The sequence below is a fragment of the Xiphophorus hellerii genome, chromosome 1, assembly GCF_003331165.1.
Source record: "Xiphophorus hellerii strain 12219 chromosome 1, Xiphophorus_hellerii-4.1, whole genome shotgun sequence".
Lineage (NCBI taxonomy): Eukaryota > Metazoa > Chordata > Actinopteri > Cyprinodontiformes > Poeciliidae > Xiphophorus > Xiphophorus hellerii.
In genome coordinates this window covers 24,485,373-24,500,980 of record NC_045672.1, presented here as the reverse complement: position 1 = coordinate 24,500,980, position 15,608 = coordinate 24,485,373, and the positions used below count along the sequence as shown (strand labels likewise).

At 36.0% G+C, this 15,608-nt stretch overlaps 3 protein-coding genes across 8 annotated transcripts; all 3 read left to right on the top strand.

Annotated features, from left to right (window-relative positions):
• The first annotated feature begins 892 nt into the window (after window positions 1–892).
• LOC116734294 (F-box only protein 6-like) lies at window positions 893–15,168 on the top strand. 5 transcript variants are annotated; one of them, XM_032585726.1, is made up of 8 exons: window positions 893–1,075; window positions 1,197–1,346; window positions 3,030–3,279; window positions 3,372–3,486; window positions 3,573–3,668; window positions 3,752–3,887; window positions 3,965–4,139; window positions 8,910–9,555. In XM_032585726.1, the coding sequence occupies exons 2-7, from the start codon at window positions 1,266–1,268 to the stop codon at window positions 4,109–4,111; spliced, it is 825 nt and encodes a 274-aa protein (XP_032441617.1). In that variant the 5' UTR covers window positions 893–1,075; window positions 1,197–1,265; the 3' UTR covers window positions 4,112–4,139; window positions 8,910–9,555. The 5 variants fall into 5 exon arrangements, 4 of the variants coding, with proteins under 4 accessions (XP_032441617.1, XP_032441781.1, XP_032441696.1 ...); XR_004342231.1 differs by lacking the exon at window positions 8,910–9,555 and adding an exon at window positions 14,507–15,168 and having other exon boundaries at window positions 894–1,075; window positions 3,965–4,486; XM_032585890.1 differs by lacking the exon at window positions 8,910–9,555 and having other exon boundaries at window positions 1,264–1,346; window positions 3,965–5,134.
• LOC116734206 (F-box only protein 6-like) lies at window positions 5,632–15,168 on the top strand. 2 transcript variants are annotated; one of them, XR_004342199.1, is made up of 8 exons: window positions 5,632–5,969; window positions 6,107–6,257; window positions 7,805–8,054; window positions 8,148–8,262; window positions 8,347–8,442; window positions 8,522–8,657; window positions 8,735–9,028; window positions 14,507–15,168. XR_004342199.1 is itself a non-coding variant. In XM_032585485.1 (7 exons), the coding sequence occupies exons 2-7, from the start codon at window positions 6,177–6,179 to the stop codon at window positions 8,879–8,881; spliced, it is 825 nt and encodes a 274-aa protein (XP_032441376.1). In that variant the 5' UTR covers window positions 5,632–5,969; window positions 6,107–6,176; the 3' UTR covers window positions 8,882–9,555. The 2 variants fall into 2 exon arrangements, 1 of the variants encoding a protein (XP_032441376.1); XM_032585485.1 differs by lacking the exon at window positions 14,507–15,168 and having other exon boundaries at window positions 8,735–9,555.
• LOC116734623 (F-box only protein 6-like) lies at window positions 10,337–15,168 on the top strand. Its single transcript, XM_032586152.1, has 6 exons — window positions 10,337–11,109; window positions 13,035–13,284; window positions 13,378–13,492; window positions 13,585–13,680; window positions 13,765–13,900; window positions 13,978–15,168. The coding sequence occupies exons 1-6, from the start codon at window positions 11,053–11,055 to the stop codon at window positions 14,122–14,124; spliced, it is 801 nt and encodes a 266-aa protein (XP_032442043.1). The 5' UTR covers window positions 10,337–11,052; the 3' UTR covers window positions 14,125–15,168.
• Window positions 15,169–15,608: the final 440 nt, after the last annotated feature.

Genomic DNA, 15,608 nt, shown 5'->3' with positions numbered 1-15,608 from the left:
CTTAATCTATTTTTATGAAACAGTGGCTGTAGATAAAAAGGAAAACCTTGAAACAAATGTGGGAAAGGGTTGTGATGTAAATGGGCTTGTGTTCTTACAAAAATGTCACCAGGGACAAAATATAAATATATTTTTTCCTAAATATGAAAATCTTTTACTGTTCTCAGCTTCAGACGGTTTCTCTGTTTTGAGATGTTTCCATCTGGTATAGAAAGTACTCTTTCAAAGAGTATGGGTGTAACCAGAAAAGCATCAGCAAATTTGTAGAAGTTGGGATAAAACATTTTCTGTCCTTCCCAATATTCCAGGGGATTCTCCAGTCCACCAATGTTACTGCATGGTTGTATGCTGTCTTGTTGACAGTACCAGTTTCTTAGACATTTTCTGAATCCTTAGTCTATTGAGTATTTCAGTTGTTGACTGATGTCCTAGATACCAATGAGTTAAAAGAAATGTATCTAGCTTAGGCAAAAAGTGTAAAAATGTGTATTATGTTTTGACTTAACAAGCTCTAGTGACCTCTGTGTTGGTCAGAGAGACTCAAAACATGCCTTAATTAAAAGTCAAGAGGGTCTTGTTTAAGAAGATGCCAAACACTTTATTATAGACCTCAGACAAACATTGATACAATGAGCCTAAACCAGACATGCACCAGTCTCAAAAACAGAATTTTTCCAAAGGGGTTGTTAACTTCATGAGGTGATAACTATGACTAAGCAACAGCTTTGGAAGCGATATCATATCAAAAATATTATCTAGATAATATTTTACAAAATTTATGGTCAAGCTTTGCAACCCTGAGATGGACCAAAATATGACATTTTTAACTCCGACCCATGGATTAGTAGCTAGGAACCTAGTTTGCCCGGAACCTTTCTTTAAGGAGCCGTTTAAGACGGTATTTCCGTTCGAGCAAGGACCTAAAAGGCATTCGTCGCGTTTCTAAATATGCACAGTATACCCATGACTGTTTAATTTTTACGTGGATACACACACATATTTATCCCGAAATTAAATCGGACGTCGCAAAGATAACGTGATGATATGTGGGTAAAGGAATGCAACTAATCAAAAAGTAAGGCTAAAAATGCATCTTCGCGTTTATTATTATTTTTAGTCTGGAAGGTTGTTAGCTTTTATCTGGGGTTTAACTGCACTTTCGTGTTTGTTATTGAGTGACGCTTTCTCTTTTGAAGGTGTCTGCTGCTGATTTAGTCAGAAGTCAGCTCTGTAAAACACATCAGAATTGGGTTTATATTCTAGACATGAAGAGGAGGACTAGAGCCATAATGGGAACTTCATACAGCGTCAACTCACCTTCGCCGATACGGAGTTCTGGTGAACCTGTAAGTTTTATTACAGACACTGAAACAGTCACTCTCAAATTGCTAATCACATAAAAAATTCTGACTTTTTATTTCTGGGATTAAAGTCAGAATCTTCTTCCATGGCCCTAGGGTTCGCCATACATGGAAAAAAAATCATGTTAAATCTTGATTGTACTTCAATAATGAAAGCATAAATGTTGTCATAGTGTTTGGGCCGAGGTATTAAAGGGACTTTTCCATCAGTGGTATGTGTGTACATGTATCATTGTGGACGGGAAGGAGCTTCAGTAACAGTCCACAGCTTCAGTTATTACATTTAAACCAGAAACTAGAGATCAGGCCCCGAATCTGGGTGTAGTGATGGACTCTGACCTGACCCGTGTAAAGACAGTTACACCTGAAGCACATTTTCAAGATTAAAGGTCTAATGTCTCAGAAAGATCTAGAGAAACTGATCAATGCGTTTATCTTTAGTCGCATTGATTACTGCAACAGTGTCCTTACAGGTCTGCTTGAAAAATCAGTCCTCCAGCTGCAGCTGATCCAGAACGCCACTAATGGCGTTATCACTACAACCAGGAAGACAAACCGCATCGCCCCGGTTGTAAAGTCCTTCCACTGGCTCCCTGTTGCTCAGAGAATAGACTTTTAAATACTGTTTATAAAATAGTTAGTTTAGTTTATAAATTACTGAATGGCTTAGCACCAAAATACATTAAAGATCTGTTGTTGTTGCATCAACCTTCCAGACCTCTGAGGTCTTCTGGTTCGGGCCTGCTCTGCATCCTCAGAACCAGAACAAAACATGCAGAAGCAGCATTCAGCTGCTATACACCACAAATATGGAACAAGCTTCCAGAAAATTGTAAAACAGCCGAAACACAGAGTTTCTTTAAACCTAGACTTAAAACCAACCTGAGTTGCTTTTGAACTATGATAAATGAAACATTGACCAACATATTGATGTGTAACAAAAGCACTTGACAAATGTCTTGCCACTTAGCTAAAGTCTTGCACTATTTCTGTTATCAGAATTAACCATCACATGGCCTGAGATTGAAGCCTTGGCAGAACTTGTCTGTCCTGGGTATGAAGATGCTCTCCCTATGGGGGTTTGCGCACCAAAACCAAAAGAGTTCACAAGTTTTAGTTTAGTATTTTGCTATTGTGAAACAGAAAATGTATGTGAGATTTAAAGAAAGAAAAAGTAAATCAAGAAAATCTTACTACGACAATTGACTTTTACAGACAATCAGATTAACTATCAGGAATGGTAGTTCAAGAAGACTGAATCCTGAGATTGAATCAAAAAAATGGTTCAATGTAGAATTTCCTTAAGGCTGTGTACACTTATGCTGCCAGATTATTGCAGCTTTTTTACTTTTTAAATTTTTCCCCACACAGATATTTTTTGCAGTTGAATAGTACATCATAAATGTTGTGTTTAAGTCTGAAATAATTTGTCTTCGTCACATTTTTTTCTTTAATTGTGATGTTTATGAACACTTAGCATTTTGACAGGGTTTTGTAGACTTTTTATAAACGCTGTATCGGTTATACCGCCAGGATTAAGTTATTGCTGCCCCAACACACCAAAAACTACTTTTTGAGTGTGTAATACTAAAACTTATAAATTCTTAATCTAATGTCTATGTTTGAAATTTAGAAAACTATTTAAAATAAATCTTTTGATCTTGCCAGGTCATCCCTCTTCCTTTGGACATATTGGAGGAAATCTTCCTAAATCTGCCTCCCCAACACGTGGTGTGTGTGTGTCGATTAGTGTGCCGCCAGTGGAAAGATGTGGCTGACAGCGAGTCTTTTTGGAGAGAAAGATGTAGAAGAGAGGGATATCAACTCCGCGATCCTTCCAAAGTACCCAGCAACTGGAGGTTGTTTTACTTCTTATGCAAGAAGAGGAGAAATCTCATAAAGAATCCAAGAGCAGAAGGTGAAAATTACCTTTACTTAACATTACACAATAGGATTATTGTCCTGCAATGTTTTAGAAAATCCACAGATACTCATCTTTTGTTTTCTTAGATGAATTTCGGGGATGGAGAATCCTGGATGATGGTGGGGATCAGTGGAAAATAGAGGGAACTATGGTGCAACATTCAAATCCAGCAGTAAAGAAAAACTATGTGACCTCCTATGGGTGAGAATTCACCAGCAATTTTCACGTGTGTGTATACAACTGAGGTTGTAATTACTAATTAAGTGAATACAATGTGTTGTCTGCAGACTCTGCAGAAAACAGCAGTTGATCAATTTGAGGGAAGAAGGTTACAGCCCATCATTTATGGATGAGTTCCAGCCACACATCCGGATATCTGACTGGTGAGAAATATGCACACAAATTATTTAGGATATTTTTTTCTCAAAGAAAAAGAAAACTTCAATTCATGGTTGTCCATTGTTAGGTATGCACCCCGCTGGGATTGTGGAAGCATCTATGAGATTTGTGTGCAGTTACTAAATGACGAGCAAGACGTTCTAAAGGAATTTAGTCCTGAGCCCATTTCCTTTCCTCAGTGGAATGATCAGCAGTGGCATCAAGTATGTACATGTTACAATGATCAATGCAACTGTAGAGAAAAATAACTTCACGTTGCTGATGTTATTTCTTCTTTCAGATGGTGCATGTCTTCAAGAACTATGGACCAGGAGTGAGATATGTCCGTTTTATTCATGGTGGCAAAGACACACAGTTCTGGGCTGGATGGTATGGTATTCGTGTAACAGAAAGCTGTGTTGAAGTTTGTCCAGGATTGGACAACTAGCTCCTTGATGCAACTATGTTAGGAAGACCACTCTGAATATCTTTGAGTACTTGAGTTAGGAAAAATATTTACCTTATGGCCTTCTAAGCAATTTTCCCTCATTCTGTAATGTTCTCACAAAAAACATAAGTCAGGAAGGTTTTTATTCTTATATTATTTCCAGATGCCAAATGTTTAATTATTCTGTTAAATCTCCCCTACACATGCCTCAAAATATGTTTAAATTGTACAAAGACTCTTTGTTAGGCTCATAGTGAGTTAATTTTTTATAATTTGGATGTAAATCAGTTAAGGTTTGCTTTACTTGTTTGTAGGTTACTCTAGAACGAGACACACTCACGTACTGCTGAACTATGTCAACTTACTTAATCAAAAGTTCATTAGTGAATTAAACAGTCCTGCCTAACTTACCTAACAATCTGTGTAACAATCAATGCAATATAAATAGTTGGAATTTCTTTATGACTCTTTTATGGTATGTATCTTACATGTTTTGGAAGACAAAGCCACTACCTTAATTTCTCTTCTAGACTAATTTGCACATTTAATTTTTACCGATTGTTTTTTCTTAAATGCATTCATCTGCTGCTACTTACATGTTAGTTGAATGTGTATTCATGTTAAGATGCCTCCTATGTATGCGGTGTAATGAATTAAGAATAACCTCAAACTTTGCACTTTATGTAAATGCATATTCTTGGTTTGCAAATAAACCAGCCTCATTTTATGCAGCCTATCCCTTTAAAAAAATACTTTAAATACTTAAAAATTCGTCTGTAATTTGAAATGATATATCTATTGTAAACATATTTCTGATGTGATGAATATTTTTACCACATCCTTGTAAAAAGTGGACCATAGTAGGGTAAGATGTCTAAAATGTTAAAAGTTATTATTTTTTTAAACCTATATGTATGTATAGTGTTCATAATTAAATTTTTCGTGGCAACACTGTATGACAAATATGAGCAAGCAGAGTGTTGATAAAAGCTTCCTGTTCAATAAATGTTTTTGGCACATTGACCCGTTGTTGTGGTTGTTGTACTTTTCCATAATATACTGATCCTAAAGTTTCTAAACGGTTGTATTTTTTCTGTCATGTGTATTATGAATTTCTCACTATCTTGAGCATCTTTAATTCGTTCTACTTTAAAAACTGCAATTATCGACATTTCAAACTTGGACTAGAATATTCTAAGCTGGTAGCAGATAAACAAATGTGTCACCATGAAGTGAGGGAAGTCACTGATAAAGCATTGTTTATGCAATCAGAATCATTTTTGTTTTTTCCTCTCCAGTGTCACCAATTTTGATTGAGATTGCATATGTGGCTTACTGGATTTTTTAAACACACAATATATTTTAATTTATTTCCCTATACATAATTTTCTTTTGCAAATGCATAAGCACAAACTTTAAACTTCTATAGCCGCTGGTGAATCCAACATAAACCGGAGGTGCGCTTTTATTTTGAAAGGAGACTATAAATGTAAAGGAGGGCAACGTAACGCCTTATGCCATCGCGCACGGCAAAATCGAGTGCAGGCTGGCTTTACTGTCTTTTCCGAAGAGGCGGCTATCTGTACCCGTGTAGGTTAGGGCCACTGACATAAAAAAAAGTTATGGAACACTTTTAGTATTCAAGATGCTGCGCATGAACCGACTAATAGCTTACGAGAGAACGGAAAACTTATTGGTAGGGAAAATTAAAGTAAGCATGCAGAAACCTGCGTCGTATCTCAAAAGAAAAAAAACAAACACTTCCCTAGGCGGGGCTCCCTAGTTCCGTCCTACCGCATGAAGCTCATATCGAAACTGATCAAATCCCAGAATACAGCTGAGGAGTTGTCTGGAAAATGTAAGGCTACATTTTTTTTTAATTTACATCTTTTCGCGTTTATTCTTTTTTTCTTTACTTTAGAGAGTTGTTTGCTTTTATCTCAAGCCTAACTGCACTTCCCTGTTTGTTATTGAGTGACGCTTTCTCTTTTGAAGGGGTCCGCTGCTCATTCATTACAGACAGACAGCTCTGTAGAAACACATCAGGCTCGGATTTATCTCAGACATGAAGAGGACGCATTCAGTCATGATGGGAACTGCATGCAGCGACTCTTCACCTTCGCCGAATCAGAGTTCTAGTGAACCTGTAAGTTTGTTTGAGACACTGAAACACACACACAGCCACTCGCCACAGCTCTGTATTCAAATTACTGATAACTGCGAAAAGGTTGCAGGGTCATGAAAGAAAAAAAAAAAAATCAAACTTTTTATTTCTGAGATTAAATTCAGAATCTTCTTCGTTGGTCCTAATCCTCATCCGCAGATTTCTCCGCACAAGGAAAAAGTCACGTTAAATCTTACTTTAATAATAAAATCATAAATGTCTTAGTGTGTGAACCGAGACCAGTGAGAAATACTTTACTGTTAACAGAGGTATTCAAGGGACTTTTCCTTCTAGCTTGTCAATCAGCGGTATGCGTGTGTGTGTGTTTGTGTGTGTGTGTGTGTGTGTGTGTGTGGGGGGGGGGGGGGGGGGGGGGAGTAATGTATTTGCTGCATAGTGGAGACCCTTTTCCTGACAAATATTACGTTGTGGGGACTCACTGCTCTTTGTGGGGACCAAAGCCTGCGTGGCCCCCACAGGGAGAAATGCTGTTTTTGTGTCAGGGGTTAGGTTTAGGCCTAAAGTTTGGATTGAGGTTTGGTTAGGATTAGGCTGTAGAAGTCAATGGAAAGTCCCCGCAAAGACATCGAGACAAACGTGTGTGCGTGCGCTTGTTAATGTGGCACTGTGGAGGGGAACGATGTCCAGTAATCGGAATCTAAAGAAACCTCTGTTTAAGAGTGCTCAACTCCTTTTCCAGACAGCAGTGACTGCAAAAGCTTTACTGTGCCACTCTGTGCAGCTGTAGAAAATTGTTTTTTTCTGGGTTCTCAATAAAATAAATCTTAAAATCTAGAAGTAGCAAGATGTAAAATGTAATGGTCCTGAAAATGTAACTTTAGTGTACCGAGATGGTAGTATATGATTACTGCTTAAAAACAGAAGAAAGCTTTTTTTTTGACTTTTTGCATTTTTCCCCTCTTACAGATTTGTTGTTGCAGTTGAATAGTACAGGTTAAATGTTGCATTTAAGTCCGAAATGATTTATCTTTGTCCTAATTTTTTTTCTCTTTCATTGTGATGTTTATAAACACTTACTGTTTGGAGAGCGCTATGTGGACCCTTTGAATCCACTGTATAGATTTTACCAAAAGATACGTTAATCGGAATTATAAAAATATACTTTTTTATACTTTCATAATTAAATTGAAGACATGTCAAGATAAAGTGACAGACTTTCAAAAAATAGGCATAAAAATTTATATAAAAAAGAGAAAGCATATTACAAATAAAGAAAATAAATGGTGCAGCTAGCTGAATCTTCCCAGATTTACTCTATTATTCACACATTAGAACATTTTAGGCATTTAAGACTATCTTAGCTGGGAAAGTCAGCAATTGCTAAAGGTGGACATTTATTTTCTTCACCTCCATGATGAAGTTATTACACAGAAAAAAAAGGAGAAATGAAAATTACTTTTTGTGTTTTTCTTAAAGTCTTTTATGTCATCGGTACTAAAAATCCTTCAATCTAATGTCTATGATTGAAATTGAACAAACAATATAAAAAAACATTTTTGTCTCATCAGGTCATCCCTCTTCCTTTGGACATATTGGAGGAAATCTTCCTAAATCTGCCCCCCCAACACGTGGTGTGTGTGTGTCGATTAGTGTGCCGCCAGTGGAAAGATGTGGCCGACAGCGAGTCTTTTTGGAGAGAAAGATGTAGAAGAGAGGGATATCAACTCCGTGATCCTTCCAAAGTACCCAGCAGCTGGAGGTTGTTTTACTTCTTGTGCAAGAAGAGGAGAAATCTCATAAAGAATCCAAGAGCAGAAGGTGAAAATTGCAATTTATTTAATGTTATACAGTAGTATTACTTTCCTGCTACGTCTTAGAAAATCCACAGATACTCATCTTTTGTTTTCTTAGATGAATTTCAGGGTTGGAGAATCCTGAAGAACGGTGGAGATAAGTGGAAAATAGAGGGATCTATGGTAAAACATTCAAATCCAGCAGTCCAGAAAAATTTTGTCACCTCTTATGGGTGAGAATTCACCAGCAGTTTTCACATGTCTATACAATTGAAGTTGTAATTACTAATTAAGTGAATACAATCTGTTGTCTGCAGTTGGTGCACAAAAGAGCAGGTGATTAATTTGATGGAAGAAGGTTACAACCCATCATTTATGGATGAGTTCCAGCCACACATCCGGATATCTGACTGGTGAGTAAGGCTAATTATTTGATTTTTTTTTTTTTCTCAAACAAAAAGAAAACTTCAATTCATGGTTGTCCATTGTCAGGTATGCACCCCGCTGGGATTGTGGAAGCATCTATAAGATTTGTGTGCAGTTACTAAATCACAAGCAAGACATTCTCCAGGAATTTCGTCCTGAGCCCATTTCCTTTCCTCAGTGGAATGATCAGCAGTGGAATCAAGTATGTACATGTTACAATGATCAATGCAGCTGCAGAGAAAAATAACTTCATGTTACTGATGTTATTTCTTCTTTCAGATGGTGCATGTCTTCAAGGACTATGGACCAGGAGTGAGATATGTCCGTTTTATTCATGGTGGCAAAGACACAAAGTGGTGGGCTGGATGGTTTGGCATTCGTGTAACAGAAAGCTGTGTTGAAGTTTGTCCAGCATTGGACAACTAGCTTATTGATGCAACTATGTTAGGAAGACCACTTAGATCTAAAATCAACCAAGGATTGCTTTTACTTGTTTGTAGATTTCTACATCTGTTACTCTAGAACTAGACACACTGACGTACTGCTGAACTATGTCAACTTACTTAATCAAAAACACAAACAATGCTATATACATAGTTGGAATTGCTTCATGACTCTTTAAATGTATGTATCTTACCCGTTCTTATCTATTACAGAGCCACTACCTTTATTCCTCTTCTAGCCTAATTTGCACATTTACCTTTTAGCAATTAAAAAAAAAAATGCATTCATCTGCTGCTACATACATGTTTGCTGAATATGTATTTATGTTAAGATGCCTCCTATGTATGTGAATTAAGAATAACCTCAAACTTTAAACTTTATCACACTGCATATTCTGGGTTCCTCATTTTATGCAGCTGTCAAAATTATGTCCCTTTAAAAATAATGTCATTGCCTAAAAATTTTCTGCAATTTGAATTGATAGACCCATTTATGAAGGATTTCTCAAGGACAGTCATTGAAACTTTTCCTCATGTCCTTGTAAAAAGTGGGCCATAATATGGTAAGTTTGTAGACACATATCTCTACAGTGTTAAATAGTTATTATTTTTGAAACATTTTTGTATTGTATCACATAAATGTTTCTGGCATATTGACCGTTTGTTGTAGTTATTGTGCTTTTCTAAAACATGTTAATTCAGAAACGTACAGTAAAAATTCAGTTTTCACAAAACATGGTGCAAGTTATGATTTTGTAAAAATTACCATTTAAAAGTATTTTTTAATTTATCCTAAAGCAAAATGTCCTCTGAATATATTATGAAATAGCACATGGTTTTTATGGATATTTAAATACATTTGAAATTATAAGTTTACACACACCTCATAAGACACCCCTTATTTTCTGACTATCTGAATTTAAATCAAACTGAACCTCTTGTTTTAGGTGGAATTACTTAAATTATTTCCATTTGCTAAATGCCAGGAAACTTTGCAAGAATATTTTTTAGAGATTTTTTTTGTAATGTTCAAATTCAGAAGTTTACATATACATTTACATAAATAAGCAAATACACAAATACGCAGTGGTAGTTTACGGTATGGGCTACATGGGTAGCAGCCCAGGGTGGCAAATCTCATCAGGGGGCAGTGAGGTGCGGCGTTGTCCGACCAAACGGGCTAAAAATGCCTCTGCACACTGGTCTGTTTTGTGTACAGTCACAAATATCTATTTAAAAATGCCCACAGTTCCACCTTTAAAGAGCCTCAGCAAAACTTATTTCTACATTCTTAACTCTTTGATGCAGAAACTGTATCAAATTTATGTTTGCTTGTGTAAGGCGCACTGCACATTACAGCGGCATTTTATTAACCACTTGGACTACCCATGCATAAAAAAACAATCAAAACTGTCAGATGACTTTATTCCCTCGTGAAAAATAGTAGGAATTGTTTGAATGTATTTTTGTCTTTCTTTGAGTGTTACGGAAAGTTTCTGTTAATATATTAGAAAGGATAGAAAGAGACGGAAAGCCCATATTTGACCTGTTTTGCTTTTGCACTTTGCACACATTTGTGGTGCATTGGTACCCTAAGAAAGAGACATAGAACTTCAGATCTCACTAAGGAGATATAACATACACGGAGAAAACCCTTACAAAAACGTTATATTATAGCTGGAAAACTCTCTGTATCCAACATGCCACGCATGAACCGACTAGGATGAAATAACAAAACCTATTGCGGGGGAACACAAAAGTATTGCTTGGGATGGGAATGCAGGACCTTGGCAGGTATCGCAAAAAAAGAAAAAAAATCCTCCATCTTCCTTACGGGCATCCGTAGTTCCGTGCTTATTCACGTACTTATGAGACGAATGTCGAAACTCCTCAGCTACACAAAGTAGTTGAAGAGTAGTATTGAAAAAGTAAGGCTAACCATTTTATATTTTTTCGCATTTATTTATTTATTTATTTTTTTTCTTTAGAGGGTTGTTAAGCTTTTATCTCGGGCTTAACTGCACTTCCGTGTTTGTTCTCGATGAACGGTTTCTCTTTTGAAGGCGCCTGCTGCTAATTCAGTAGACAGGCAGTTCTGTAAAACATATCAGGTTTGGGTTTATCCTAACCACGAAGAGGACGCCTAGAACCAAAATGGGAACCACGTACGGAGTCAGCTCACCTTCACCGACACGAAGTTCTGGTGAACCTGTAAGTTTGAGACACTGAAACACACTCAGCCACTCACTACAGCTCTGTATTGAAATTATTCATCACTACCACATGGGACTTAGGGCTTCTGACAAAAAAAAAAAAAAAAATAAATCTCACCTTTTGCTTCTGAGATTAAATTCAGAATCTTCTTCGGAGACCCTAATCTTCATCCGTACAGTTCTCCGCACAAGGAAAAAGTCACGTTAAATTTTGTTTTTGCTTTAATAATAAAAGCATGTTGCAGTAGTGTGTGAGCGAAGACCTGTGAGGAATACATCCATCCATTTTCTGTACTCTCTTGTCCCTGGTGGGGTCGGGAGTGAGGAATACATGTTATTGTTAATAGAGATATTCAGAGGACTTTTCCTCTCAGCAACATCAGCCATATGTGTGTCACTCTGGACCGGAAATATCTCCAGCAAGTCAGTCAGTCAGTTCTGATGAACTCTGACTAAGACTTCCCTGGTCTTTTTCCAGACAGCAGAGATAATATTCCTCAGTAACATGTTCGATGAAAGAGATGTTTAAACTTCTTCCTTTGCTCACTGTAATTTGGCCCTGCTCTGTATTATGAAGCCTCTAAACTGGAAGATTATATACTTGTAAAATTGAGGATTGTGGTCACATTGATGAAAATTAGGACAATACTAACACATTGACTATTAATGCTTTAAAATGCTTTAAAACACTATAGAACAAACTCATTTTTAGAAGATGCTTTAATGCAAATGTGGTTTTTTTGTTGCAAAATAATTACTGTGCTACTCTATGCAAAGAAAACTGGATTCTGACTTCTCAATAAAATAAATTTTAAAATCTAAAATAGTAAGATGTAAAATGTAATGGTTCTGAAAATAGAACTTTGTTGTACCTAGATGGTGGGAACTGTCTGATGACTAAAAAAAGTTAATAATAAATAAATAAGTTAATCGTAATTATAATATACTTTTTACTTTTTTAAGACGTGTTCAGGATAAAGTGGCAGATCTTCAAAAAAAAGAGGCATGAAGATTGATAAAAAAAGAAAAGCATAAATAAAGTAAGCAAATGTTACAGCTAATTGAAACTTCCCAGGTTTACTCTAAATTTCCAAAATAATTGGTATGCATTTAAGACAGTTTCTCAAACGTTTTCAGGCCGATGACCGCTTAACCCATTTAACAAACATTCACAGACCATGTAACTTAAAAATGCCCCCGCAATAACACATTTCAATATATACAAGTTGAAATGAAAATATTAGTCACTTAACTCATTGTCTTTGTCCTTCCTAATGTAAAGTGTGACGCTGTTTTGTAAGCGACTGGTCACAATAAAACCATGAATAAGTCATTTTGAGTTATTTACAGGTTCTGAAAGTATAGATTCTAAGCTTTCCAATCAAAAAAGTTATTTGCTACAAATGTTGTGTGCACTAATAACATTTTAGAACTATTTGCCATTTGGAAACATAATCAAAGAAAAATAGATTTGCGTTGACAAATACAAACGTTTTCTTTCAGCCAGTAGATATACCACCATAAATAATTTTATTTTAGGTGTTAAGACGCAGTTAGTCAGCATGGGATGCAGCTCTGTTCGCTGCCTCATCACCTTCATATCACATTCAGGTTTTCTTTTTAGTGACCCGGTCTTAAGCCATTTCTCCATTATTTTTTAATAAAGAATCTTTTAGTCAGCTAACTGTAGAGTCTCACTTTGCGCTCATGTCACGGTAAATAAACGGTTGTTTATAAGCAGCACCTCACAGTTTGAGAAAGACGGCAATTGATAAGAGTGGACATTTATTTTGTGTATCTCCAGGTTGAAGTTGTTACTATAAAAAAACTTCTTGTTGTCTGCAGTGCAAAAAAAATCTATTAATCCTTTAATGTCTGTGAATGAAATTGAACAATTAGAGAAAAATGCTTTTGTCTCATCAGGCCATCCCTCTTCCATTGGACATAATGGAAGAAATCTTCCTAAATCTGCCCCCCCAACACGTGGTGTGTGTGTGTCGATTAGTGTGCCGCCAGTGGAAAGATGTGGCCGACAGCGAGTCTTTTTGGAGAGAAAGATGTAGAAGAGAGGGATATCATCTCCGTGATCCTTCCAAAGTACCCAACAACTGGAGGTTGTTTTACTTCTTGTGCAAGAAGAGGAGAAATCTTATAAAGAATCCAAGAGCAGAAGGTGAAAATTACAATTTATTTAATGTTATACAGTAGCATTATTTTTCTGCTATGTTTTAGAAAATCCACAGATACTCAACTTTTGTTTTCTTAGATGAATTTCGAGGTTGGAGAATCCTGAGGAACGGTGGACATAAGTGGAAAATAGAGGGAACTTTTGGGCAACATTCAAATCCAGCAGTTCAGAAAAACTATGTGACCTCATTTGAGTAAGAATTCACCAACACTAGAAATGTTTTCATTTGTTTATACAATTGAAGTTGTAATTACTAATTAAGTGAATACAATCTGTTGTTTGCAGTTGGTGCACAAAAGAGCAGGTGATTAATTTGAAGGACGAAGGTTACTGCCCATCATTTATGGATGAGTTCCAGCCACACATCCGGATATCTGACTGGTAAGAAAAATTAACATAAATAATTTATGATTTTTTTTTTCTCAAAGAAAAAGAAAAACTTAGTTTATGATTGTGCATTGTCAGGTATGGAGCGCGTTCGGATTGTGGAAGCATCTATATTATTTCTGTGCAGCTACTAGATCACAAGAAAAATGTTCTCCAGAACTTCAGTCCAGAGCCTGCTACTATTCCTCAGTGGAATGATCAGCAGTGGCATCAAGTACGTACATATTACACAGATCAGTGCAACTGCAGAGAAAAATAACTCCATGTTACTGATGTTATTTCTTCTTTCAGATGGTGCATGTCTTCAAGGACTATGGACCAGGAGTGAGATATGTCCGTTTCACTCATGGTGGCAAAGACACACAGTTCTGGGCTGGATGGTATGGCATTCGTGTAACAGAAAGCTGTGTTGAAGTTTGTCCAGCATTGGACAACTAGCTTATTGATGTAACTGTGTTAGAAAGACCACTCTGAATACCTTTGAGTACTTTATTGAGGAAATATATTAACCTTTTGACTTTCTAAGCAATTTTAACTCAGAGACATCTTGTCATGTACTGACAGAAAACATGTAAGTCAGGAAGGTTTTTGTCCTGATGGCAAACTTTTAATTATTCTGTTAAATCTCCCCTACACACATGCCTCAAAATATGTGTAAATTGTCTAAAGACTCTTTATACGTAAAGTGAATTGATTTTTCTATAACTTGAATGTAAAAGCAGCCAAAGTTTGCATTTACTTGTTTGTAGATTTCTCTATCTGTAATTCTAGAGCTAGAGCTGACATACTGCTGAACTATGTGACCTAACATAATCAAAAGTCCATTAGTCAATTAAACAATCCTGCCTCACTTACTAACACAAACAATGCAATATAAATAGTTGCAATTGCTTCAAAACGGTTTAAATGTATGTATCTTACCTGTTCTGGAAGACAACACCACTGCCTTTATTCCTCTTCTAGGCTAATTTGCACATTTATTTTCTACCAACTGCTATGTCTTAAATACAACCATCAGCTTTTGCTGAGATGTTAGCTGAATATGTATTCTCGTTATGATGCCTTTATGTATGTGGTATTACGATTTAAGAGAAATGTCAAACTTTGCACTTTCTATAAATGCATATTCTTGATTTGCAAATAACAGCCTCATTTTTATGCAGCTGTCAAAGTGACGTCCCTTTAAACATACGTAATGTTAATACTGCAATTTGAAGTTATGTATTTATTGTTGAAGTATTTGTCTTTGGACAGTCATGAATATTTTTACTACATGTCCTTGTTAAATGTGGCCCAAGTTCACACTTGATCAAAAGAGCAAGTTTGCATGTCACTGCAATGTTAAATAGATATTACTTTTGAAACCTACTTGTGTGTAAAGGATTCATAATCACATTTTTTGTGGCAGCATCATATGACAATATGATCAAGCAGAGTGTTCATAAAATCTTCCGATTCAATAAAAGGTTTTGCTATATTGAACCGTTGTAGTCATTGTACTGTTTCAAAACACACCGAGTTTTTAAACAGTTGTATTTTTCTCCATCGTGTGTATTATGGTTAAAACTCAGTTTGCACATGTTACAATGTAAATTTTGATTTAGTAAAACTGAACATTTAAAAGCTTTTTTAATGTATGCTACTAGTAAAGTCCTTTGAATATATTGTGAAATATCTAAGTACAATTGAAACCAAGTGTTAACATACACTTAATAAAGACTCATTTTTTTCTTACCATCTGAAGTTAAATCAGACTGAAATTCTCTTGTTTTAGGTTGGCCAGAATTACTTAAATTATTTACATTTTCTAAATGCCAGAAAACATCGAGAAAATTTTTTTGTATGTTTTATTTTTTGTAATGTTCAAATTCAGAAGTTTACATACATTTTGTCAGTATCGTGGATATTTGTCAAAAACATTT